This window comes from Xiphias gladius, chromosome 14, assembly GCF_016859285.1.
Source record: "Xiphias gladius isolate SHS-SW01 ecotype Sanya breed wild chromosome 14, ASM1685928v1, whole genome shotgun sequence".
Taxonomy (NCBI): domain Eukaryota; kingdom Metazoa; phylum Chordata; class Actinopteri; order Istiophoriformes; family Xiphiidae; genus Xiphias; species Xiphias gladius.
Window position 1 is genome coordinate 23582194 of NC_053413.1, and position 24575 is coordinate 23606768.

Consider the following 24575-nt stretch of genomic DNA (forward strand, 5'->3'; position numbering starts at 1 on the left):
TAGAATAGTGCAGCTGTCCAAATGTCTGTGTCTGGAGAACAATAACAGTGATTGTGTTGACTGATGACAAATTTTCCCCCTAGAAGCTGTTTCTGTTGAGGATAAATCACATTTCTCACTGTATTTATCCCAGACAAAGGATAGAGAAATTATTATGTAGGCAGTGGTTTAGTGGACAAGAACAACTCTCAATTTAGCAATTCTTATGTTAGACAAATGTTTTAGACACTTTGGAAAGATGTTTACATGTCTTTCGGTGGAACGAAGGGTGTGGCTAATAACCCACATTTTCTGGTTTATAGATTTGGGAGAGAAATGTCCAGTGTTCAGACAGTTCAACTAGACTGTACTACAGAATAGTGTGCACCTTTTTATCTTAAGTTGCACAATCCAGAGTTGCCCTTGGAGACATAATAATGTCTGCACAAAAGACTGAGTTATGTTTAGCACATGGTCATGTTTAATTTAGCTTTCAACATAGCAAATGTTTAAAAAGTAATGTATTGAATCATCTTGAAAGGTAACACAGACATCTGTTTTCTGGCTTCAGCTAGTGTGTTGAGCACAGACACATCCTCGATTTAGGTACAAGCAAAAATAATCTGTTCACATGTTACCTCTTCACTCCCCTGTCCACTCCTTAGTGATGGCCTCTGCTGAGCAAATGTGCTCAAGCTTCCACCAGCAGCACTGCGCATAAGGCAACACACCCACCTTTGCCCTCCTGCCCAGAAGTGAGAGAGACACCACCATGTACAGTGTGGAGGACCTCCTCATTTCGCACGGATATAAATTGCCCAAGAGCGGCCCTCCATCTGCCACGCCTTATGACAAGCGCCCTGCCGATTGCCAGCGCGAACTTGTGGACAACAGGGCCGGCCGAGGGACACTGAATGGGTATGAGGCTGACCGGGGGGCATCTATGACAGGCATCTACGGCAGCAGGCAGGCACTGGTGAAGGGCTACCCCGCCACAGACAACGAGAGTGGGGAAAGGAACCAAAGGAGAAAAGAAGCCGGCATTGGTATCCTAGGTGATGCTCAGCCCTTGGGTGATTCTCTTGCCACAGATAGTGGGTAAGTGTTTTTTTCCCTCTCTCTTGCAATCCCCCACACCCTTCACCTTCCCTGTTTTTTTCCTCTCCCCCCCTTCTCACTGGGGCCCTTCGGTATTGCATGCAAAACTGAGTCTGCACTGCGCAGGGTTTTTTTTTTTTTTTTTTTCTCTCTCCTCTTCCCTTTCCCCTCCTTCCAGAGCTGCAGAACACTGTGGCTGCAGCAGCACCACTGACATATCTTACGCTGGGATATAAGGAATTATGAAAGGTGCCTTTGCTCTCGTTTGAGTTGTTTACATGCCTGCACAGAGAGGTGGCTTGTGTCTCTGTGGAGCCCACCCATGCACTGGCATCGTCTCCACAGCCTCCACGAGGTAGGCAGATGTAAACAGCGGCACTAAACAGTGAGCAAACTGAGGGGGACTGAACATGCCTCAAGACAGGTGCGTAATCACTCCACTGTAAACACTGACACACTGGATCACGCCCAGCGCGTACTCTGTGATGTAAGCATGTTGCTGGGCAAGTGTGTACAGCGTGGCTCCCCTCAGCCATACAGTGGCATATGCTATTGAGGATGATCCATTGACTCTGCTGCTTAAATGAATGAGTACAGTGACTAACACAGTGATTTAGTGCAGTGCAGATATGAGATGGAGCTCTTAAAAAGGTTAATTGTAATTCATTCAGTTCTCTATTATTATTTATTAGATTTGATATTTTACAAACTTACACTCTTATGTGTATTTATGATATATTTTCATGGTTACATTTTTATTTGTTTTTTAACGGAACTGCTAACTGCAAATCAAGGCCGTATGTGGCTGTATAATAAATATGAATAAACTACCCTAAGAAAATACAATTATTGATTTATTTTATTTGAAAGATCTAATGGTTATGTTTGAATTTAAACAAGGATTTAAAATCCACGCTGTCTCGTTCCATTATAACTGACAGTCAACAGGGTGGCTTAAAACATGCTTGGATGTGATCGATGACTTGGGGATATTCATGGATTTCACAGTGTTTCCTCCACAGTGTTTTTAATTCATTCAGCAGTGCTGCTCCGCCACAGGAAAAAAAAAAGGACCACGACTGCTTATTAGAAAATTAAAATTACAATGTAATTTAACAAAATGACCCTGTTTAAAAGAAATGAAGCTCAGATTTTTAGACATTACCTGTTATGATTAAGTATGCTATTTCTAAAATAACTGTTTTGGCAGTTGAAACATGAATTATAGCCATATCCTGCACCTAAGAGGTAAATATGGAACCATAACCAAAATTATCTACGGGCAGCACTGCTTTATCACACTACAGTGGAACCTCTGTTTTGAACCTGCCAACAGCCACTCGTCACCCAGTTGCCATTTTGTGTTGGCTTCGTCAAGCATTTTTAAAATTATAGGAATGCTCGTGATATTACATATATGCCCTAGCAACAATCAAAAAGGCCCACTTCTTCTGATTTTCTCCTTAATGTTTTACTGTGACACACTGAAGCAGAACGTTACAAAAGTGCTTTTGTGTCAAATCATGTAATAGGATGTTTTTACTTAGACTTTCTTTAAGACCCACAGTTGCTGTCCAGATGACCAGCTTCCAAGATAAGGTCAGCCCAATTTAATATGCAGATCATATTGCAGTAGCATCACAATTTCATGGTGTCTTTAAGGGACTTGGGAGCCGCTGACCCAAGCACTTCTGTCTCATATGTATGGCTCTCCTTGATTAAGCTGCATTGGAAAGCCACTACTGCCAAAGCCAAAACACACGCTTGAGACCGACATTGACATGTCACTTGTAATATTTAATAATCATCAAATCTCAAAAGGGTGTTGTTGCTTTATTCTATTATCATATAAATTGAGATAATACTTAGAATTTTGATTCATTTTGTTTTGAAAGTCTGTTTGCAGATTGATGTATCAATGTATGAAATACTACTTGCAAGTAAGGTTTCTTTTTTGTGTTTCTTTTAAACCATGTCATACAATCAAATTATCAATCACATCAAAGAATATTGACTTTCAGATGCTTTTGTGATGGTCTGTGTCTAAACGCAAAGACTGTGTGTCAGACTACACCTAGAGAAAATATTAAGCGAGTCCACCTCACTCTCCATCTTTAACACTGTGGCTGTCTTGTTAACACTGAACGTTTCTGTCTTTGTAGGTTCTACGATGTTCCTAGTTTGACTTATTCAGAGCCACTGAGCCATGACGAAAGGGATGTTTCCTACTGGCGGAGGCGAGGCCAGGACTTCAGCATCCTCCTGGACTATGCTGATGGAAGGGAGCTGAGGGCCTCTGCTGGTGCATGGAGGCCACAGGCCCTGATCGCTGCAGAGGAACACAGGGCAGAGAGGCGAGCGCAGCAGCTATGGGAGGACATTTCCTGGCTAAGGGACCCAGATGCAGCCCCTGGTCAGCTAAGGGTAACTGGGGAGAGGAAGTGCCAGAGCCTTGGTACAGAGGAGTGGAGGCCTGCTGTGGGCCTGGGAAGGCAGCTGTCGGATGGAGACGGGGACAGGTGGGCTCAGGATCAGTATCGCTTGAGGACACCTGAGGGTTTTTTTCATCCAAGAACTAAAGCAAAGTCTCAGTCTCTCCCCAGAGTTTTGTCACCTGATGGAATTGACAGCAGAGAGCTCATTCCATCCAGGCCTAGCCTACCTGATAGACAACAGAGGATAAACAGCACTGTCTTCTCTGGGCCCTATAGTAGGTATATCTATAGTGGTGCTGTTGGCAGAGAACGCTGGGGTAGGAATGCCGGGCCAAGCAGCCATGTTGCACTTTTACCAAAGCCCAGGTTCAGCAGGCCTTTAAAGCCTCCATCATATGAGATTCACCAGCAGACTAGGGGTAGCGCAGAAATGCTTGCTATAGACCAGGGTGCCAAACAAAAAGACAGGCCTATCTATTATCCAAGGGGTGGGGAGCTGAGACAAGACTATTTCGCACAACACTCTGCCATCTCTGGAATGGAGCCCCCTGGCTACATCCCACCCCCATCTTATAAAAGAGCCCCACCCCCAAGAGCAGTTTCAATCAACCGCAATGAAATGGCAAACCTAAGATGGAGGGCAGAAGCTCTGCAAATGCACAGCTCAGATCCTGGTAGGTGGTTTTCCAGACAGACAAGTGGTTCATGGCTGGAGCATTATGGAGATCGTGGCGCATCCTATCGAAAACAGGTGCATTCTGGACATGAAGAACAACCAGGTCATGCCCGTCAATTACCCACAGAAGAACCTAGAGTGAAGCAAATCTCAGGAGGGCCTGGCGGAAATTCTCTCACTGACTCAGACAAGATCCGTAACATCAACAAAGAGATTCCATCCGCTAAGATTTTAGGACAATCTACACATGATAGTGCCTTTCCTCCCCAACAGGGGCCAGCTCTCAATACTGACGGCCGCAAAACAGCTCTCAATGACAACGACAGTAGTAATCGATGGTGCAATAGAGGAATAAACAAAAAAAGTGACAGTGTAGCTCCGGAACAAAATCGTAGTCAGTTTTTTCCTTCATCTATTCTGGGTAAACCACCACCTCCCCCATGCAAGCCGGCTGACCAGGGTGTCTCTGAAACTGTTACAGAAGTAAAAAAGGTGGAGCAACCCGATCCACCAGAGAAAGACAAATCCAAGAATCTAAAAAAGAGACTTAGTGAGACAATTTTTTGTTTGGTGTCTGTCCCTGTTACCCCGCAGCTCAGTGGGACAATCCGTGATCAGAATAACAACAATGAGAAGTCACCAGACCCAGCAGACAGTCCAAGTGACAATAAAACTGGCCACTTAACAAACCAAAGTCTCCAAAGCACATCTTCAGCTGAAGCTGAGCTGCAAGCACTTACTGGTAGCATAGCGAGCAGCAAAACAAGCAGTAGAGCAAGCAGCAAAATGTTTAAAAAAGTACCCTGTAGACCCCCTAAGATAAACCATTACAAGGAGCTGAAGCTGTCGGGATCCTGGCCTGCAAACCAGTATCGAGACCAGGAGACACAAACTAGCCCAGAGGCCCGAAAACCTGCCCCTGAAAACAAGGAAGCACAACAAGAACCTGCCCCTCCCGGCACTGAAGTCCCTCCTGACAGCAGCGGTGTAGTGGGCACTGCCTTTAGTTTTCCTATAAAGGGAGTGAAGAGCCTGAAACTGTCAAGCAACAGCGCCTTCTCCCTGACAGCCACCTTCTCCAACCAGCTGAACAAGAGCACAGCTCAGCAGCCAGCAGTACCATCCTCAGGAAATGTGGAGGAGACCAAACCAGCAGCAAACAGTGGGCAGGAAGGATTTGAACAGTTGTTACTGAAACCAGCCAGCCAGCGACCATGGGATGCTGTCAAAGAGCTGGAGACCATCAAAAAAGAAGTCCAGGATCAACAGCAGCAGCAGAGCAGCAAACAGCCCAGTGTTGACAAGTGCATAGAGGACCTCAACGAGGCCTACAAAGACATCCTGGAGCTAGGCACTGCCAGCAATAAAGTCCCAAATGGTTCAGTACAAATCCCTGAGCGTATTAAAATCCGATTATCATCAGAACCTCTCAACAAGCCCAGCAGCCTTAGGCGCAGTGCAGTAAGCTGGTCTGTTGACCCAGAATACAGGGAAGTAAAGAGCGCCTTCTCCAGGCCTGCAACAAAGTCAGTAACCTTCAGCAAGCAGCTTAGGGAGGAACTCCCCGTCCCACCTCGGGAGACAGGCTTCAGAGAATACAGGGTTGTTGCGCATCTTTCGCGCAGACGGAGCAATGATGGCAGGACTGTAAAGCTAGACCTGCCAGATGAGCCTATTGAGACACCACTTTGTGACTTCAGTCCAACAATGCACACCACAGCAGCTGAGGTGCCGTGGGCAGATAGACAGCCCATGCAGGATGCCTCTACACTCACTAGTCCTCCGGATTATGAGGACATATGCCAGGCTTTGCGTCAGTCTAGAGACCCGATGGATGTCAATAAAGCGTCCACAGGCAATTCCAAACCTAATGACGCAGAGCCTCTTCAAGATCTCAGTGTTGAATCAGAGGAGGAATGCCCTATTTGTAAAAGAGAGCTTGAGAATCAGATGAGACAGGGCCCATTGCCTCCACTTCATGAGGAGAACAGCTCAGACAGCTCAGCCAATCAAAATGGCAGTCCACCACAGTGTGCTGCCTTAGAAAGTCCAGCAGAAGATACAAAAACAGAGGAGCCAAATGACTCAAGTTTGAATAAGTCAGGGTCAGACCTGTGTGCTGAAACAAAGGAGCAGCATTCATTGACACAGGAAAATGTCGGAGAGTGTGAAAAAACAGAGAGTGCTCAGGCAGAAAACTTGGACAATTCGTGTGCAGTTAATCTCACTGAGAGTATACCAGTGAATGGAACTACAGAGGAGAGCGCATCCACAATATTAGCAAATGATGTGCCTGCAGACCCCCAAGTCACAGAGGAACAGAGAGTTAGTGAAACAGTAACTAAGGAAGTAGAAGAAGCAGAGAAGGAAGCCATTATAGGAGAAACACCTGAAGGCAGTGCAGACAAACAGTCAGCTGAAATGAAAAGTGATTGTGAGAGACAAGACAATGCAATGCCTGATGACAAGCAGGAGCAAGAGAAGAAGCCATTTGCTGTCCCAGATCATAGACTTGGTCTACGGACTCATCTGGGGCGAGACCACCCAGGGTTACCAGAGTTTCCGCCAGATAGACTGCCACTTTCTGTTCCCCCAAACCTAGACCGCAGGCTGTCTCTTAGCTTCGAGGGGGAGAGGAGGAGCAGGGGCCCGTCCCACCGAATCGAAGCATTGCAGAACAAGCTGGCTGTTTCTCCAGGTCGGGTGGCAGTTGAGCGTCTGGCCCGGATGAGGGAGGTGGACGTTATGTATCGTATGAGGCGCCTCAGCATCAGGAGTACTGACTCTGGGGAAGGGGAGGCAGAGGCAGAGGTAGAGGGGGAGGGGGAGGGCAAGGACGAACAAGCGGAGGAGACCCGACCTGCTCCTCAGAGACAAGAGGATCAAGAGGTCACCCATTCACAGCAGGTCTCCGAGGAGACAGTGTTACAAAATGAGGAGGAGTCATCTCTCTCAGGTAAGATAAGAAAATGATATGAAATTAAGGGTCCTGTACAGCTTTAAAAAATTGACCCACATTTAAAAATTATCCAAGGTAACATTAAAAAGAAAAATATTTCCCCCATGGTTCCTGCAGACTACCAAGAAGACTACCAAAACCAAAAGGAAAAGGAAAATACCAATACAATTATTTAAAATATTTGTTCAGGGCATCATTCAATTTCATTCTTGCTATCCACAAATTTATTATGCATGCTTCAGGGTGACTGCAGACCAAACCATGAATAAGTTTAAAGGTATAGATAGGAAATAATGAGCGTATGGCAATTCAGAAACAAACTCAGTGTATGCTACATGGTCCATTTTGACCAAAACTTTGCTTTAGGTTCTATCCTGTAATGGCATCTGTTTTTTTTCCCCATACGTTCGGGCAGTTTTCTTACCATTCTTAAAAATCCAAATTTAAAAGAAAAGTTATAATCTCACGGGGAATAGCGAAGGGAAGGCAAGTGTGCATAAAATCTTAAAAATGTGTTGTTTATAAATGGTCGCAAGTTATCAAAATTGAAGAAGCTTTGGACACTGACAGCACTAGGTGGTGTCAGTGTCCAAAGATCTTCTACCCTCCTTAAGGAATTCAATAAAAACACATTTTTTACTGACCTTTCAAAAGATAATTATTTTTCAATATGACAGATAGTGTAGTTTTTGTCAATTTTTTTGGACTTTGCTGCTTTGGTTTAGATAATTTAGATGAATATTAAAATACATTACTCGATATAGATAAAAATACACCCTTTCTAAATGAATAATTCTCTTCTTTATGTCTCAGAATCCCATGATCCCAGCCGAGTGGAGACATTGTAGAAAGACTACGACCATCATCTCCATCTGAGGTTTTTAGCTCCAACACTGTGACCTGGCTGCCTACTAGAATGCCTTCATCTCATCTTGACACTAAAATGGCCTTCTTGTCCGACAAGAGCATTGTGTACACCCTCACCCTCGGCGCTGCGTTGACTACTAAGAGTGCTGTTCCACTGCCAAAGGGAGGTGCCCCTTTAACCTGAGGGGCAACTTCCACTTCGAATCCCTCCCCGGCCTTCCCAAACTAACTTCCCACTACCCCACCTGTCCTCCATCCCCAAGCCCATCCTCTTATAGTGTTTCTACTAGTTAGTCCTCTGGCAGCGGCTTGTCCTTTCAATTCTATCCTCCGTATGCTTTTCTCATTGGCAGACATTATGCAATTCTGTCCCGCATACTAGAATCCCTAAAATGTCCATAGTGAGTACAGTTGAGAATTTTTTCACATACTGAACGAATCCGTTTGTTTACGGTTGAGCCGTTAAGGACATGAATGTAAGCGTTTATGTTTAACCTTACATAGACATAGAAGGGTTATTGTCACAAACCTGTTATGTTGCATTTAAAATACACCAAAATAAACTGCTTGTCTGATTGTTGTGGTGAGGCAACAGCTGTTTTAGAACTGGACATCACTGTCTTTGGCTCAAGAACTGTTTTGATTTTCAGATGAGATAAGTCAGCCTTTGTTTTTCTAAAATTTAATGACATTGTGCCCTAGCTCATTGCTTTTGTACACAATGCATCCATAACCCATAGAGCTCTTCAATGAAGAGTGACTGTATACCACATGACATGATACATCAGTGACCTATTATGTGATACACTGGTTTCTACGCTGGAGAGGGAGAGTTGCCTTCTTTAACCAGATGTGTATTTCCCGGTTGGATCATGTGAAGTCTCTGGTTAGTCACCTGATTAATCTGATGTATAGCTCCCATTTCCAGGTAATTTCAGGAAGCAATAAAGGCACAGATTGAGTTGAAATGGTGGTCAGCAACTTTGATAAACGTTAAAGATGGATATAGGGAAAAAGAACAAAAAATAAAAAAAGATCTGTAGAGCAATATTGTTGTACAAACAGCTCAGTGGTGTAGTGGAACTATGTGTAGGAGCCACGGTCAGGAGTTTTAATGTGAACGTGTCATTCAAAGCATATTACAGGGATATGGAATTGTGTCAGGGTACATGGGCGCTTAACAGGGGGTGGGTGCTTTACTTCACGATATATGTATATCTATGTTCATACATCTGTATCACAAAGAGACGACATTTCACTGAATATTTATTTTTTTTAATCATCAAATTGTTAATCAGTTTGCATAATGTACAAAATAAAGTATATTTTAAATATTTTAAGAGATATTTTGTATTCAACCATGAAATTTTATTTCTCCATGCTTATATCAAGCTGAAAGTATCATATGTCTGTATAGTATCATATTGAGAGTATACCTAATTTTCTAGTGCTTTAAAATCTAACAGAGAGATATAGGAAGGGATGACCCTGTGGTGTGCCTTGATCACACGATTCGGTTTCAGTGAGCGATAGGGTTCATCGATGCGAGTGTTGACGTGATGGAAACTTTTTGATTGTGCCATGATTTCCTATTTGATAGTGCTTTTCATACGCTAACAGAGTCAATGCTGGACGCTCCTTGTGATATTTGATACATAATCCATCTCAGCTGTATTTCCTATGTTGGTAGTAAGACATGACCTGTGTCTTATTTTTGTCTTTGTATGTCTTCCAGTTCAAATCATGTATTGTTCCGTCGTTGGTTCTTCAAAACTTGTTTAAAAATAAAATTGGGAATTTTTTTCATTTCCTTCCTTCAACCCTTCCTTTCTTCTTTCTCCCCTCCACCTAATTCTCTCCTTTCTTTCTTTGTTTCTTTCATTCCACAGCGTGTTCATTTTGTGTAAACTGTTCTGCTGTCACTAACACTTATTGCACTAAGGGATACAATGCAGTATGCTATTGTTGGCTAAAAACCACGTATTTGCCAAAAGTACGAAAAAAGATTTTTTCCTTTAATACAGGGGTTTTTGATAGATTTAAAATCTCAATAATGATTTAAAAAATCTTCTTGTGGACAAAAACAAGTTTGCACTTACATGGTTTTTCTACAACAGCAGCACTGCATTGGTATAACGTATCAACAGATCTGTAGGAATCCATCACTGTTAAATCCTTCATGAAGTATCACTTAATTGTTATGTAGCATTTTACAGTTGTAGCATTTTATCAACTCAAAACTTTGTCTTAGTATTTCAAACATTTCTTGTAAATTTGGAATAATCATGTCGCCTTATTATGTGTGCATTACATTATACTCCAGGCAATGCCAAATATTAACGTACTAAGCACTGTTTCATACCTTAGGTTTATACAAACAACTTACTGTTCTGCCATCCCTCTGGCTGGAGAGGTACAGTAGCATTGTGGATAGTTTCTGCTCTTCATGCTGTTTATCTGTAGGAACATTGAATCAAAACTGTGAACTTCAAGTAATACAAAAAGCATAAATATAAAAAGAACAGGATGAGATTCAGTGTTTCAAGACAAGCCCATAGTCAGCATCACAGGGAGGACAAGCTGACAAGCCCATAATTACTAACATCTCATTTTCAATTCATTTTGAAGACTGAAAGGCCTCGCCTTGGTCTTGTGTGTAAACTGCCCCTGATGACATTTAAATAGCTATTTCAGTACATATGCCCCCCCCCCAATAATTGGCATGTCAGGTACACTTGAACATAGTGTCATTGGACTTTTTGTACTGCAGGTTATGTGCAACATGAAGTAATTATGCACACTTGTAATATTTTCTATTTTCATATGAGATTTAAGTGCTTTTTGTACTCACTGACATCTTTTTTTCTTCCTTGCATGAAATGCAAGAGAGAGGAGGAAAAAAAAAAAAAAAAGTTTTTCATAAAGTATATTTGCATTTGGTACTCCAATAGAAAAACCAGTGGGCAAAACATTATGTTTCATAATTTCATTTACAAAACTATGCCAAGTATTTAAAAGCTATTTTTAGAATAAATCAAAAGAGAACTCATTCATTTTTTTCCTTTAACACATGCCTTTATCTTTGTATCTATAAATATGAGCATAATCCATAGTCATATGATTGTGCTACTGTTGTATGATACTGCAGTCTGATTCATAAATAAACTCTTTGCATGAAAGTTTTGGTTGTGATCAATTTCTTAAAAGGCACATCTACATGAATTGTTTCATACATTCTGTGAATAATACCTTTGTTGTTCTTTGTAGAATATTTTTAGAAATACACAAATTCCTCTCTCTATAATGTGCAGTATGTAATTGTATGGGAGGGACACGGGAAGCAATACAAACATAAAAAGTAATCTATAGCAAGTTAAGCAAGAAGGCTGTCATAATTGGTGTCATATTTTTCACAGCATAGATATTTCATTTTCAAAAAGTTGACCTCTATTCTTAAAGTAATATTAAGGCAATAGAAAAAGCATGAATGTGTATTTGCACAAGTATGTGTGTGTGTTTTCACACATGTAGACTTGTGTACTGGCAATTTCAGCCCAATTATCCTGCCAGACTGTCACACTGAGCTCCACTTGCTGGATTAAAGCGTTGGCAAAGACAATACTTGAACTGAGCCTTGTGAAAACCCCCCCCCAGCATGCTCTCCGGGGCTTGGAGGGCATCCATCCTCAGACGCTGCTCAAATTCCTCTGTGTTCCATCTTTTTTCTAAAAGGGGAATGTGATTAGTGCTTCCTCCTATGTGATGCTTTATTACTTTATTTCTTATGTGGGTATTCTCTCTTTTCACTTTCCTCCCACTGTTCTGCTCTAAGGTGGAGAAGGAGGAAGGGTTATATGGAAGGATAACATTTTAGTTTGTCCCATAATGTACACGCAGCATCTGTCAGTGCTAGTTAACATATTCAAGAAGCAATATTTAGCAAACTGAGGTGATATATATACAGTGTTTCCTGATTGTTCATCAAATTAAATTTAAGACTTTTAAGAACTTTTTAATACCGAATAGAATTGAATTTAATACCAGTTTCATGGTCATACTTGTCAGAGAATGAAGGAAAACCAGTTGGGACAATAAGGGAGAGAATTATTTATTAGGTACATTCATTTATTGAATTTATACCCCTTTTTTCGTTACTTCCCAGCTGTACATCACAATAGATCTTCGTTAATAATTCATTCGTTCATTAATGCGATCTGGACCCAGATAAGGCCTTTGCTAAACTTGACAGTTGCCCATTATCAGCCGATGACCTTTCTAGATACTGTGGCTCGCGGGAATAGTAATAAATAAAAATGATAAAATACGATAACTTCACAATTCACTACATCTATAAGGTCTCCCGAAAGCTGAACACCATATCCTAGATTATAATAATTATACTCACCCCTTTTTTTTTTTTTTTTTTTTTAGGAAACCAAATTCAAGGCTTTTTAAGACTTATCAAGACCTGCAGATACCCTGTACATAATTGCAAAGAGGCAGATATTAAATTTATATCCATGGGTGAATTCACAAAAAGTAAACTAATTTTTTTCTATGTTGCTTTAATTTAGATTTATGTATAACATAATGTTATAACCCAACATTGTGTATGACTGCATTACAGTTAATTCAATGCTGGTTTGATGCAATGTTAAGGCCATAAAACAGACATGTGACAACATAAATATTCTTCAATTCTATATAAACCTATTCATGTAATATACCACTCATGACTACATAATTTATTATTTGTAAACATACCTGGGCCACATTAAAGTTAAATTTCATTTTGATGACATAATGACACCTTACATCAAATATAAAATGTATACTTATTTAGCTTCTTTCTTCTTATTACACGTGTTTTCATTTTAGTACCACCTTTTAGCCAGAATCTCTCTATCAGCCTCAAACGTCGGCTACCTTCGGGTAGCTTATAGCATTAGATTATTTGTAAACACTGCGATAACGTGGCGCTGCCGGTCCAGCAGGCTTGGCTCGAGTGATAAGAGGAGTCCAGACAACGGGTCATTCAGCACGGTTGCGCAATTTTTAAAAACTCCGAAGGGTGAGTTGCGTTTCAGATACTAGCCCAAGTGCCGCGCCGAAGGGTTAGCTAGTTTAGCTGCTCTAGCTAACGTTAACAGTTGGGACACTCGTTTCCGGACTTACAAATAATTTTCCGCAGAATGTCTTGCCACGGTAATGCTGCTCTCCCACCTTGACATCATTCAGAGCAGGTTTTTCCCTCAAAAATTTTAAGCTAGTCTTGACCACGACGAGTTTCCGCTTTTCTCCATGAAAAGCACACCGAGGCCGGCGCCACAAGTCTTTTCAGTTTTCGTATTGTTCAGGGGCTAAAGTTAACTTCCGACATGGCCGTTTGTAACCGTTGGTAACCATCTTCCTCAGGTATAGAAATGCAGAATATGACGGTTTCATTTTCACTTTTTAACACATTGGGCAGCTTATGGGAAACCTTTTTTTTTTTTTTTTTTAAACTTCTTATACGAACAACCGTATTTACCAGTTGTTACTTCTTCTATCATGATAGACAAAATCAAGCGTATCAAAATCTTCTCTACGATGAATTTAATTTTTTTTCCCCCTTTAGTCTGGTGTATGTGGTTTGGCATTGGCCTTGGCAGAGGGTCTGCGCTCTACTGAGTGCCCTGCTAGTTATTTTATAACTTATCCAGTAGTTGGTAGGAACAAGCGTTGTGATAGTGACTCTTTGGGCTCTTCTCACTAATTTCTGAGTTTTTACAAACCAATCCGTCAATAGTTTAATCAACAAAAGAATCAGCAGATTAACCCATTACAAGAATGGCAGTCAGTAGAGCGCAGACCACCGTCAAGGCCAATGTCAACGAAAAGAAATTCACACTCATAGTAAATGATCCAGATCAGCCCAAAATAGAAGGGGTTCTTCCCTTGACCAGGCCCCATCCCTCCACCAAGTTTGGTACAAACCGGTTCCGTACTTTTCTGTGAAATCCTGCTGACAGATAGACAACCAAATCAAAAAACACACAGACGCAGGTAGAAAAAACATAACTTCCTTGGCAGGGGTAATAATATAATATATAATAGTATATCAGTCACAGGGGCCATTGAGTACTTTTGATACTTTAAAGAACATTTTCTTGATTATACTACCAAACTTTTACCTAACTGACATTTTTAATGCAGGACCTTTACTTGTGATAGAATATTGTTACAGTGTGGTATTAGTACTTTTACTAAAACAAAGGGTCTGAGTACTTCCTCCACCACTGGCTAATACTGCAGTTACTGTGTCACGTGCACTAATCGCTGTCATGTTACTGACTATTGATTATAGAATATTGTAGTCATAATACTCCCATCACATATGAGGAGATCCATCAATCGCGTTTTAATGAGTCAACCCCGGTTTTCACTGTGGATATGTAGTGTTTTTCAAAATAAAACAGTATGCCACTGTTCTTGGAACCGCACTGCCATCCATCCCCCCCAGCTGTCCCTCCAACGCAGCTGCCTCCGTCTGCGATGCCAGACCTCGGTAAGTAAACTTCGTATGTGTCGTTACTGTGCACCTGTCAAGCATGCTCGCCCCTGCTGCTTGGGGAAGAAGCAACTCAGTGGCAGTTGTCCTCCCTCTCCTCCGCTCCTCACACATGGACCGCATTCTCGGCTGTACCACACCCCAAAAGTGACAGAGAGGGTGATCCTGCGATGTGGAGACTTTGGCTGTTGAAGCAGCAAACAGAGGTAGGTGTGGTATGAAAATAAAAAATACTGTAAACATGATTGAAGCAAATGAGATGTATTAATAAAGCGGCTGATAGTTATGCATGAATGTGGGTGATGGAACTACAAGGGTGTGACGCTTTATTTACTGTATATTCTTGTAGCATAGACATGAATATACAGTTTGATATGCGATTATAATACTGTGTATTTCAATGGAGTTGAACATTTAAAAACAAAACAAAATGGAAACATAATGAAATTAGTAAAAAAAAAATTTAAAAAATTACAAAATTAAAATTAAGAACAACGTGAAAGTAAATAAAATGAAAAAAAAAAACACCATTAACATGAAAGTAACAAAACTCATCCTCTGGTTAAATTAATACAAAATACAAGATGCAGATATACTAATAAATATTATGCACTCATAGAAGTAGCAGCTTTCTCAGTGTTTGCTGTGAGTAAAAATATTCATAGATTGTATTTGCATTCTTAAGCAACTACTAAGACTAGTAGAGGAAAGTAAGACTTCGGGTACGTTAGCTTTGTTCCTTGTCTGTGTTTTGATGAATTGATATTCAATGCTAGAAAATTCAGGATTAACTGATTGACATTCAGCACGTCCTTTGTAAACACTTGTGGTTAAAGCCGGGACCGCGTGTCCTGCTGCAGCTGGCTAAGTCCACAAGATGGAGACAAACAACAAATAAACAGAAATAGGAACCAATATCATAAACTGTCCCTGCTCCTTCTCTTTCACTAGAGGACTGTAACCTATTTATTCTAAGGCATATATAGCATATATCTTGTCGCCCGAACATATGTTGGTAGGTTGCACTTGCCCATGATGCTCACATGGAAAGTAGAATGTGCCAGAACTGACACCTCGTCCTATAAAAAACAGCTGATTTCTACACTGACTACAATGTCATTGTTGTCGTGCAACTCCGGACCTTTATGTTAAAGGAACTTTAAATTGCAGCAGCGTAAATTTCTTCACATGCCGTCAATTTCCAGTTTTATTCTGTTTGTTTGGAGCATGGGAAGTCAAACGATTTTGTTGAATTCATTCTCGACTGCGGTGGCAAATAAAGTTTGTTTGCGTGTGGCCCTCACTGTCCCATTTTTGCAGATGAAAACGATAGTTGCGTAACTTTTCCCAGGTAATTACACTTTGCCTTGCATGTGTGTTTGTGCAGGTGATCACCTGGACATGAACAGTGCAGAGGCGATCCTGTTGTGTGCATCTTACAGCATGCCTGTGGTAAGTAATTTGACAGGCATCGTGGTCATAATGCATTAAATCATGAGTGGTGATACTGTAGATGGAGGCTTCAATCTTTGTCTTTAATTTTAGGTCCATTGAAACACCTGTCACTTGTGGCCTTACAGTGTGATATTTATAAAACTGATGAAACATATGTTTAAATGTATCCTACGATTTTGTCTTAAAATTAATGTAGATATAACGTCGATGTGTTGAGGAACCTTGCTTCCTTACTGAAAGTTTTAAATTAAATTTGGTTCCGACCTGTGCTGTAAGACCCAAAGTGTTGCAGTATAGGAGCCCCTGCAGGTCCTGGATCACACTGTGCTGCTGGATTGTAGTTTTAACAGCTGTTTCGATCCCCCTGCACTGGGAGCCTGACGCTTCCTGGCTATTTATGGCAGATGCCCCTCTATCAAGGCTGCTCTCTTCAGTCCATACATGGTTGCTTTGGGATGAGGTTACCATGCCGATTTTGGCCCGCACTCCCCAAACCCTTTGCAAGCAGTGTTGTGTCGCCTCTCTCCGTCAGTCTAAACTCTATCAGACAAGGGTCCCAAATCTGGCTCACAAGAATGGACGTTTTAGGAACCACAGTCTTGACTTTTGGAATAGTTTGAAGAACCACTTACTGTAGGAGTATCACCCTGTTGTAGCACCCGTCTTGTGTATTTTCTTCTCAGTTTCACCCTCCTTTCACCTCAGTCCCTGTCTCTCTCCTTCACCCCTCTCCTGCATACCCTACTCCCTCTCGTTCTTTCTCCCTCTCCCTTCTTCTCTTTCTTCTTTGCTTGGCTTTTCCTGGACTGTTTTATTTGGTCTGGTGCAGCAGAGCCGGTGGGAAAGCACCGGACTATATAAGTCGGCTGCTGAGGTTGGACCTGCTTCATGTTGGATGACTTTGGGTCCTTTGTTGCGTTCACCTTCACACCTGCACCTCCTGCCTCCTCGGCATCTGTTTTTCTCTGAATAAGGAACTAGTGAGACCCTTTAGTTGGTGGTTTCACATCCCTGAATTCTACTGTCAGGATAAATGGACTTCACCTTTGAAGCATTTCTCTCAGTCCTGTATTACCGGAGCTAGAGCACTGTAAGTATTTTTTTTCTCTTTCTTAGTTTAATCCCATGCATGTTATGATATACAGCATATTAGGTCAAGTGAGTAGATAGTTCTTTTATGAGGAATCTGACAATTAATCTTTTATGATGTAGCTTTGTGGTGAGTTGCAAAGCATAAATTCTCAGGTGTATGCCAAACTAAGGGATTGCTTGGCCATTATGGTAGCTCATTAAATTTTTTGTGCTACAATAGCTTCACCTCGCCGCAAACATAAAAAATGTGATATAACTTGCTATTTTGCATTAGCTAGAATAACAAAAAAAGATTTTTGCCTCTAAGCTGAATTGGTAAATTTGGCTTGGGTGCAGTCAATAAAATGAAAGGAATTTTGCCATTGATGGTACATATGAAAAAGCTTTGTTTGGCCTGTTGTTTTTTTAAAATTTTCTTTTTTGCTAAATTCTCACGTAAAAGTGAAAACAGCAGGCGAATTTTGTAAGATATATAGATATAATTGTCTTTTCCAAACTACAAAGTAAGAGGAGGCAAACATTTTGGTGCCATTTTGTGCCAACACCAGAACTCAGCAGTACTTCACTTGGGTCCGGTTTAATTTTTTATCCCCCGGAGAACTGAACGTAGTGTCCCAACTGAGACCCCCCTCTTGTTGCTTTGTGCTGTCTCAAGTAACCACATGGGTATTAGCATTCCAAGCTCCAGATTATGGCTGTATGGTGGTATGTGTGTGCAGCTGATCTATCGGCTATGTGCTGTGCTGGTGTGTTGTTCCAACACTGGGCAGGCGTTGTTCTCCACAGTTTTGTTTTCATAGTGTATGTGTGTGTGTGTGTGTGGTTGACAGAGAGAGTGTGTGTGTGTGTGTGTGACTCTGTACTGGAATTGCTCGGTGCTCTGCACCTGCTGCACCCGTCAAAATGAACAGACAGTTTTACCGGCCAGCCCCTTTGTTGACCCTCTGCCAATGGATTCTATTTATCTACATATAAGACTATGGACTTGCACCCTTTACCAAGTGTTGTACAGACGTTTGAATTATCAACCAGCTGTGATACATGCATTGATTTGTTGAAGGCCCACGTTCTTCATTAAATATGGTTAAAATAAAAATGCACAAATACTGTACATGCCTTTCTTCTTCTTATTTGCACAACAAAGTTTCAAGTATGTTTCACTCTTAGCAAACAAGTGCAGAGTCTTGCACTTTTCAGTTAGCCAGTGCTGAAATATACAGTAACTCCTCTTTCTTGTCGTTGGTGTTCGCAGGATGAAAGTACTGGCAATGACGGAGATCGTAACAGCAGATTGCCATAGTTGTAAGAATAACTTTATATGTAAATGAAAGGGCAAAGATTCAGTTCTCACAACAGCAAAGTGGCTTGTTGATGTGTTCCCTAGCAAGAATTTGAACAACAGCCCCGACTCTTGGCAGCGATTGACAACTTCTTTTACATCCTCTCATCATGCTCCTGCTCCAATTCAACGGAGGAGCAGTTATGACCGAAGTGACTCCAGCTCACGGAGCCTCCCTTGTGTTCATGCACCAGTTATCCCTGGAGCTTGTGCTCAGCACCACCTCCGACTGTCCCCGCTGTCTGCTGTTACTGTCAGCACCTAGTATGTCAGTTAGGCAGAGAGCTGTCCACAAGCTCCCGCTGGCCTGCTAACATGCTGTCCTCTTTCTGATCTTTCTGAATGTATTGGTGCTGTTTGGCTTGTATGGGAATTGAATCCCTACTGATAGCCATTACTTACATACTCTCAAATGGGTGAGTATGTAAGTAATGGCTATCAGTGGTTTGCTCCAGGATGTTCACAGTTATTAACTAATGACATATATATTTTTGGCATGTTTTTGCATCATATTATGGTACTTTTAGTTAAGTATGGGAACAAGCATGTTGGTAGTATGTAGTAATTGAAAGTGTTTCTGGATGTTGTCAGGATATTTCAGCAGATATGAAATCCAGTCAGTTCAAGTTTCATCTGGAAAAACAACTACATTGTAACCACTGCAAATTTAACACATTAGGAACTAAGGTGGATGTAGTAAGATTCAGCGGAGATAAGATAGTGTAAGTGGCATATACGCACACATATAATAAGAAATTTAAAAACTGCATGGTTTAGTCATTTTAGTGTATAAGTTTAGGTTACCGTGATTAAGTTGTAGTTATCGCTGCAGTTACAATATATTACAACATAAAGTTGTTATATACAGATGTCGCTATTCACCAAGCACATTTATACTGGTATTATGAAATTTAGAATTCTTTTCATAATTATGAATATAACTATATGTACAGCAGGTAGTTTATACCAAAAATGTCTAACCAACATAGATTTGTAAATGTGCCGTGGAGAAATGGTCAAAGGTATATGTCTATTGTTTGAGTAGCTTATACATTCAATTTCCGTCTACTTCAGGACTACTAGGAAAGAAACACGGGTGGATTTAATCTACGTTCATAACATTCACTTGGTTATTAATGATGATTAACTGACCCTTAAATTTCAGATTCGTTTTGTCTTTAAAGATTTGTTTTTGAAAGTGTACCGTATTCCCATTAGGACTGGTACAGCTGACTGTGTCAGAGTGTTACGGTACATGCTGTAACACTGGTTTACAACCAGAGCCGTGGCTTATGTTGCATATCATCTTCTCTCTCGCCTCTTACTTTTCTGTGTTGTATCCAGCCAAAAGTAGCGAAGCTGTAGAAATGACCCCTGCAGTAATACTGAGCCATACTACCAACGACTAACTACTATTGTATCAAGTTGAACACTAAATTGATTTGACTCTTTTGTCTGATCTTGAGTTACTTTAAAGTTACCTCATCATGTTACATAACGTGAAGATCTTTCTGGATGAGGTACCTTTAAGAAAAGACAGGCAACTCCTCAAGTAACCATTTCAGGCTTGAGATCCTCATCTTCCTCCTCCTTCACTCTGTCTCTCTTTCCTTTCCCTCCCTCCCTCCAGCTCTGCCTAAGAGTTGCGGAACTTCCTATGTGTCTCTCCTCAGCATCTGGCTCTGTGCTCATCGATATCCATATAAGAGCAGAGCAGGCAGATTTCAGTGCCGAGTGTCAGGCAGAGTTGATGCAAGGCAGCAGAGACAAACGCAGATCTGGATCTAAAGAGGGAATGCCAGAGTAAATGTTTAAGGAAGGAGGAAGGATGAAGGTTCCTGCCCTGCTGCCTCAGGCTCTCACTTGACCCGTACATTTGTATGTGTGAGAGGTAGTTCGGATCACGTACTTCTTCTGCATGTGTGCCCATGTGTTGATGTTAGTGCATGTGTGTCTGTGTCTCAGTCTACATTAGCGCATTTCTGCAAGCTAACCTAAACACAGAAAGGTTCTCCTAATAAAGGCAGTCTTGCTCAGACCACAGTGTCTGCCTGTGGTGCAACGAAGTCTCTGAATTAATAATAATTGTCAAGATAGAACAGCAACCACTTTGGCATTCTAAGCAACCCGTGTCTGGTAACAGTGGTCTGGGTAAAGTCCTCCAGGATGTACAGGATGTAATGCCTTTATTCAATGTTAAAAACACACACAAGGCGTGAAATGGTTAGTATGAGCAGCTATATACGAGTACGGCTGAACAGCCAAATGAAAAAAAAAAAAGTGCTGTCTGAAAACCTGAAAAAAAAAGAAGTCACAGAGTCTTTTTAATTAATATGATTGTAGGGCACCACTGTTACAACTAACTGAATAACTGCTACTAAAGATTTTGACAAAATATTGTATAAATCCACACTTGATCTTCCTCCTTCGTCAGCGCGTTGGCTCGAAACCTGATTAGGAATACGGACGTGTTCCCTGAAGAACAATCCCAGTTTTAAAAGCACATATTCAACGGGAGAATGAACGAGTTTTAAGGTACATGTGTCAACAAGTCATTTTTTGGAGCCATAAAAAGATCACTACCTGCAGCTTTCACATGTCCGAACCACCTGTAAACAGGGTACTGTGAGAGTGAGGTAGATATTAGAGATAATACAAGCAGTTTATACATCAGCTTCTGGTCATGTGTCCATTCCAAGTGTCTTCAAGAAAGACATGCACCCACTGACTCGTTGATTTTAAGTCACGGTGGTTAAGAGTGCCGGTTACAGTAGAGCCTTTATTTTCAAAAATGGCAGAACTAAATGTCAGAGATTTAGTTCTCAAAAAACTGTTGGACCAATTTTACCTGTGATTTTCCTCATCTTAAATACCCTGTAAAGTGACTGTCTGTTTCACTAATGATAATATTAACTGTACCAGACTCTGCCATTTTTGTGCACAAGCCCAAAACAAACGTACCCAAAATAAAAAGGCTACTGCTCTTCAGCTCTTTTTCGATTACAGCCATAACCCTGGTCTCCTTTGAAATGTAACTCTTAAGTTGTACAACCAAAAAGTCAGGATGAGAATAAGAGATACTGAACCAAAGCTACGGAGGCACAAACATGGTAGAAATGTAGGACTACCGAGGCCAAACTGTGCCACGGGCTGGACAGTTCATTTTAGTGATTCAGCATGATACTATATGTTTGCCATTTAGTTTTTAATGTTCTAATGACTGCAAGAAGAAAAAAGTCCAGTATAATGGTTCTTATTGACTTATTGTGGCTAATATTGTGGTTGTCATATTAGATGTAAGTACCGGTACTTACTGAAGTACTGGTCAAAAAACGTTCATGACAGAAATTTCCTTCATCCAACAAACAACATATTTTGTGAGTCTCTCACCGAATGACTCTCCCCAAATAGAAATTGGAATACAAAACAGCTGAGATAGATTCACTGTTTGGCAAGTGACTAACATTTTCAGCACTAAGGATGGTCATTAGTTGGGAGTTTTTGTGAGTTAAAACCATGGCTTTAGCTTGCGAGGCTAAAACAGAAGTTTGTGGCCGTCATCTCCAGTCAGTCATAATGTGCATCACATAAAGAATCCAACTCAGTAAAGCTCAGGTTGTATAAAGACAGGCTCTGACGGTGTTGTCCTCCCCGGGAAAACGTCGTCCTCATACCCTAAACCAGTGTGCTGCTGAGCTTCACAGTTCAAAGTTTGATTTGCTGAGAAGATGCTTTGATGTTGAGTCACCCGGGGATGTGTTGAGGCCTCGTCTCGTGGTGTTTACGCGATGTCCTGGGTGTTGAGTTATATTGAAGTGTGTGACTGGTTTGTGCGTCTTGTGTAGTCAGATGAAATTGTTGTGCTGAGTTTCACATTTCTATCTGGCTTTGACCCAACAGATCAAGAGCCAGTTAAAAGCAGAGATAGGTAGATAGGTGAACTAGTAGTATTTTTTAATTCAAAAACAGTGATCCTGTATTCTCACAGTGTCTTTAGTTTTATTGTCATTTTCTTTTCTCTCTTTCCTATGAGGGTGGAAAAGCCTGAATTATATTCTGTACATTCAGACATTTTGCAATTAAACAGTAAGAGCTCATTTATTGTACACAAAAACGTAGAAAAGCACAAAAACACAAAACAAGTTGCGAATTCTTCGAGACTCCTAAATGGCTTCTTAAAAACATCCAACTCCAAACTTAAACAGCCTATTCGTCAACGAATTACTGTTAACTTGGGCAAATAAGGACTGTCTGCAAACCAGATCTCAGTTCTGTGGTCATGATTCTTGACACTATTTCCCAAGCTGTCATCGACTCGGCACTAAGAGTCCATCTCAGTTTAGTTATTGGAAGGCTTCAAGTGTTCCTAGGCCAGTGGGGTCTACTACTAAGAAAAGCCGTATGAGTGACGTGTGGCCTGTTTTAAAATCGTAAATTTGCATGCAACTGATGAGACGGAGAGTGACGGAGGATGCATCATGCTTGTTGCTGTGGATGTTGGCTTGGGAGCTGGCACTGAAAGGAGGGGTAAACATAGAGACAAAAAGTAAAATGGAGAGACACGGGTGAAGAAGCGGATAGAGAAAGATAGGAAGCTAAACAGAAGAAAGATAAGAAATGCAACAGAGAGAGGAGAAGAGAGAAAAGAAAATGAGGAATGAGAGGGAGTGGATAGGAATGAGTAGGAAGGGCCAGAGGAGAGAGAGCGAGATGGATGGCATGGACGACAAATCCGGTGAAGGAAAGGGAGAAGGAGTGGGAAGGAAAACAAGGCAGAGCAGCAAGCCGTCGTGCAGACGGTCCCCTGATAAACACGCGCCTGCTGGCTGACAGGGTGTCCTCTCCCCGAGGCAGCCACTCACAACACATGTTGCCTTATTAGGGGCGTCTACAGGGATCGTAGGCAGACTAGGGAAGGTGGGGGGGGGGGTTGTGTGTGAAAGGGTGAGAAAAAGCATCACACAGAGGAAGTGGAATGAGTGAGTGAGCAGGCAAGACTAAGAGGGAGTCCAAAAGTGCAAAGCAAGAGTAAAAGAGCTGGGTCTTTATTACCAGGTTACCGTTCCAATGCAGTTCAGATAGCTTCTAGATTAGAGAAGGGTTCCCTCACGTGTTCAGTGTTACATACTGTAGATCTTACATCAATAATACAAATCATACATTTTTAAATTATATCATAGTTAAGGTTTACAAGGATAGGGTTTTTTTCTAGGAGGAAGTGCAAAGTGCAAATGATGAAAAATGTTAGTGAGCAGCATCACAATATAATAACAAAAGTGTAGAATTTTAGATTGGTAAAAAAAAAAAACCTTCTGATGTTAAAAATGATGCATTTTCTGCGTTCTAAGTAAACAGTACGTCCCACACGCTGGTTCTAAGGGCTACGGTAACTGAATGTTATACATCTGCAGGTGACGCACACAATGTGCACATCTCAGTAAACGTGTGTTACAACGACCATAAAGACAGTTTATTGTGTTATACTCACGTATTCATGTCTACAGTTCTCTTGCAGTCCCTGCAGAATACCACATCACCATTGTTTATCCATCTATTTAATGTCAAAGAATCACAAAATACTATTTTATCCTTGTGTATTGCCACAAAATATTGCTCGTCTTCTTTCATTCTGGACTGAAGTCCTTGCTTTTTGTTGTCAGTGTCTGCTCTTTGGAGCTTTTTTGTGTCATGGCATGTCTGTGTAAGCGTGCATGTGCACTGTAGCTTGAACTTAACTTATTCAGACAGTACAGCAGAGAAGGCTACATTACTGTACACCTTTTGACTCTTTGTGATTCAAGGTCAGTTTTTCATTTTTGGCAGGTGGAGCTGTAGTTGTCAGTCCCCGTGTTAAAGTAGAAGACTTCAGAGGGACATGATCTAAGGGAGAGACGAGAATTGGAGAGATTAATTGATTGGCTATAATCAACCGTAAATGCCAGGAAAGCAGTTTTCAGGTATTTAGGTTTTTACTTATTTGACCAAAAGGGTCAGTGCGCTAAAGTGGCCAGTATTGGAGCAGATAGGGACTCAGTCTATGATGTGTCAATTGATCATCTGACAGTCAATGTAACCTCCAGGCCGCTCTGCCTTCTTCTCTGACTTTAATACTTGTCTCACACTCC

At 41.3% G+C, this 24575-nt stretch overlaps 2 protein-coding genes across 2 annotated transcripts in view; both read left to right on the plus strand.

Annotated features, from left to right (window-relative positions):
• The first annotated feature begins 751 nt into the window (after window positions 1–751).
• LOC120798993 (junctional protein associated with coronary artery disease) lies at window positions 752–7995 on the plus strand. Its single transcript, XM_040143791.1, has 3 exons — window positions 752–1077; window positions 3240–7144; window positions 7961–7995. The coding sequence occupies exons 1-3, from the start codon at window positions 752–754 to the stop codon at window positions 7993–7995; spliced, it is 4266 nt and encodes a 1421-aa protein (XP_039999725.1).
• Window positions 7996–13843: 5848 nt separating this feature from the next.
• LOC120798994 (supervillin-like) overlaps window positions 13844–24575 on the plus strand; it is a 56411-nt gene continuing 45679 nt past the window's right edge. The window contains exon 1 of the mRNA XM_040143793.1: window positions 13844–13982. Coding sequence (XP_039999727.1) covers window positions 13844–13982 — 139 coding nt within the window. The remainder of the gene's footprint in view (window positions 13983–24575) is intronic.

Excerpts from the sequence above, each read along its gene's own strand:
- LOC120798993 (XM_040143791.1), top strand. The coding sequence starts at position 752 with ATGTACAGTGTGGAGGACCTCCTCATTTCGCACGGATATAAATTGCCC. Across the intron at positions 1,078-3,239 it reads TCTCTTGCCACAGATAGTGG|GTTCTACGATGTTCCTAGTT; the intron begins GTAAGTGTTTTT and ends CTGTCTTTGTAG. Across the intron at positions 7,145-7,960 it reads GGAGGAGTCATCTCTCTCAG|AATCCCATGATCCCAGCCGA; the intron begins GTAAGATAAGAA and ends TTTATGTCTCAG.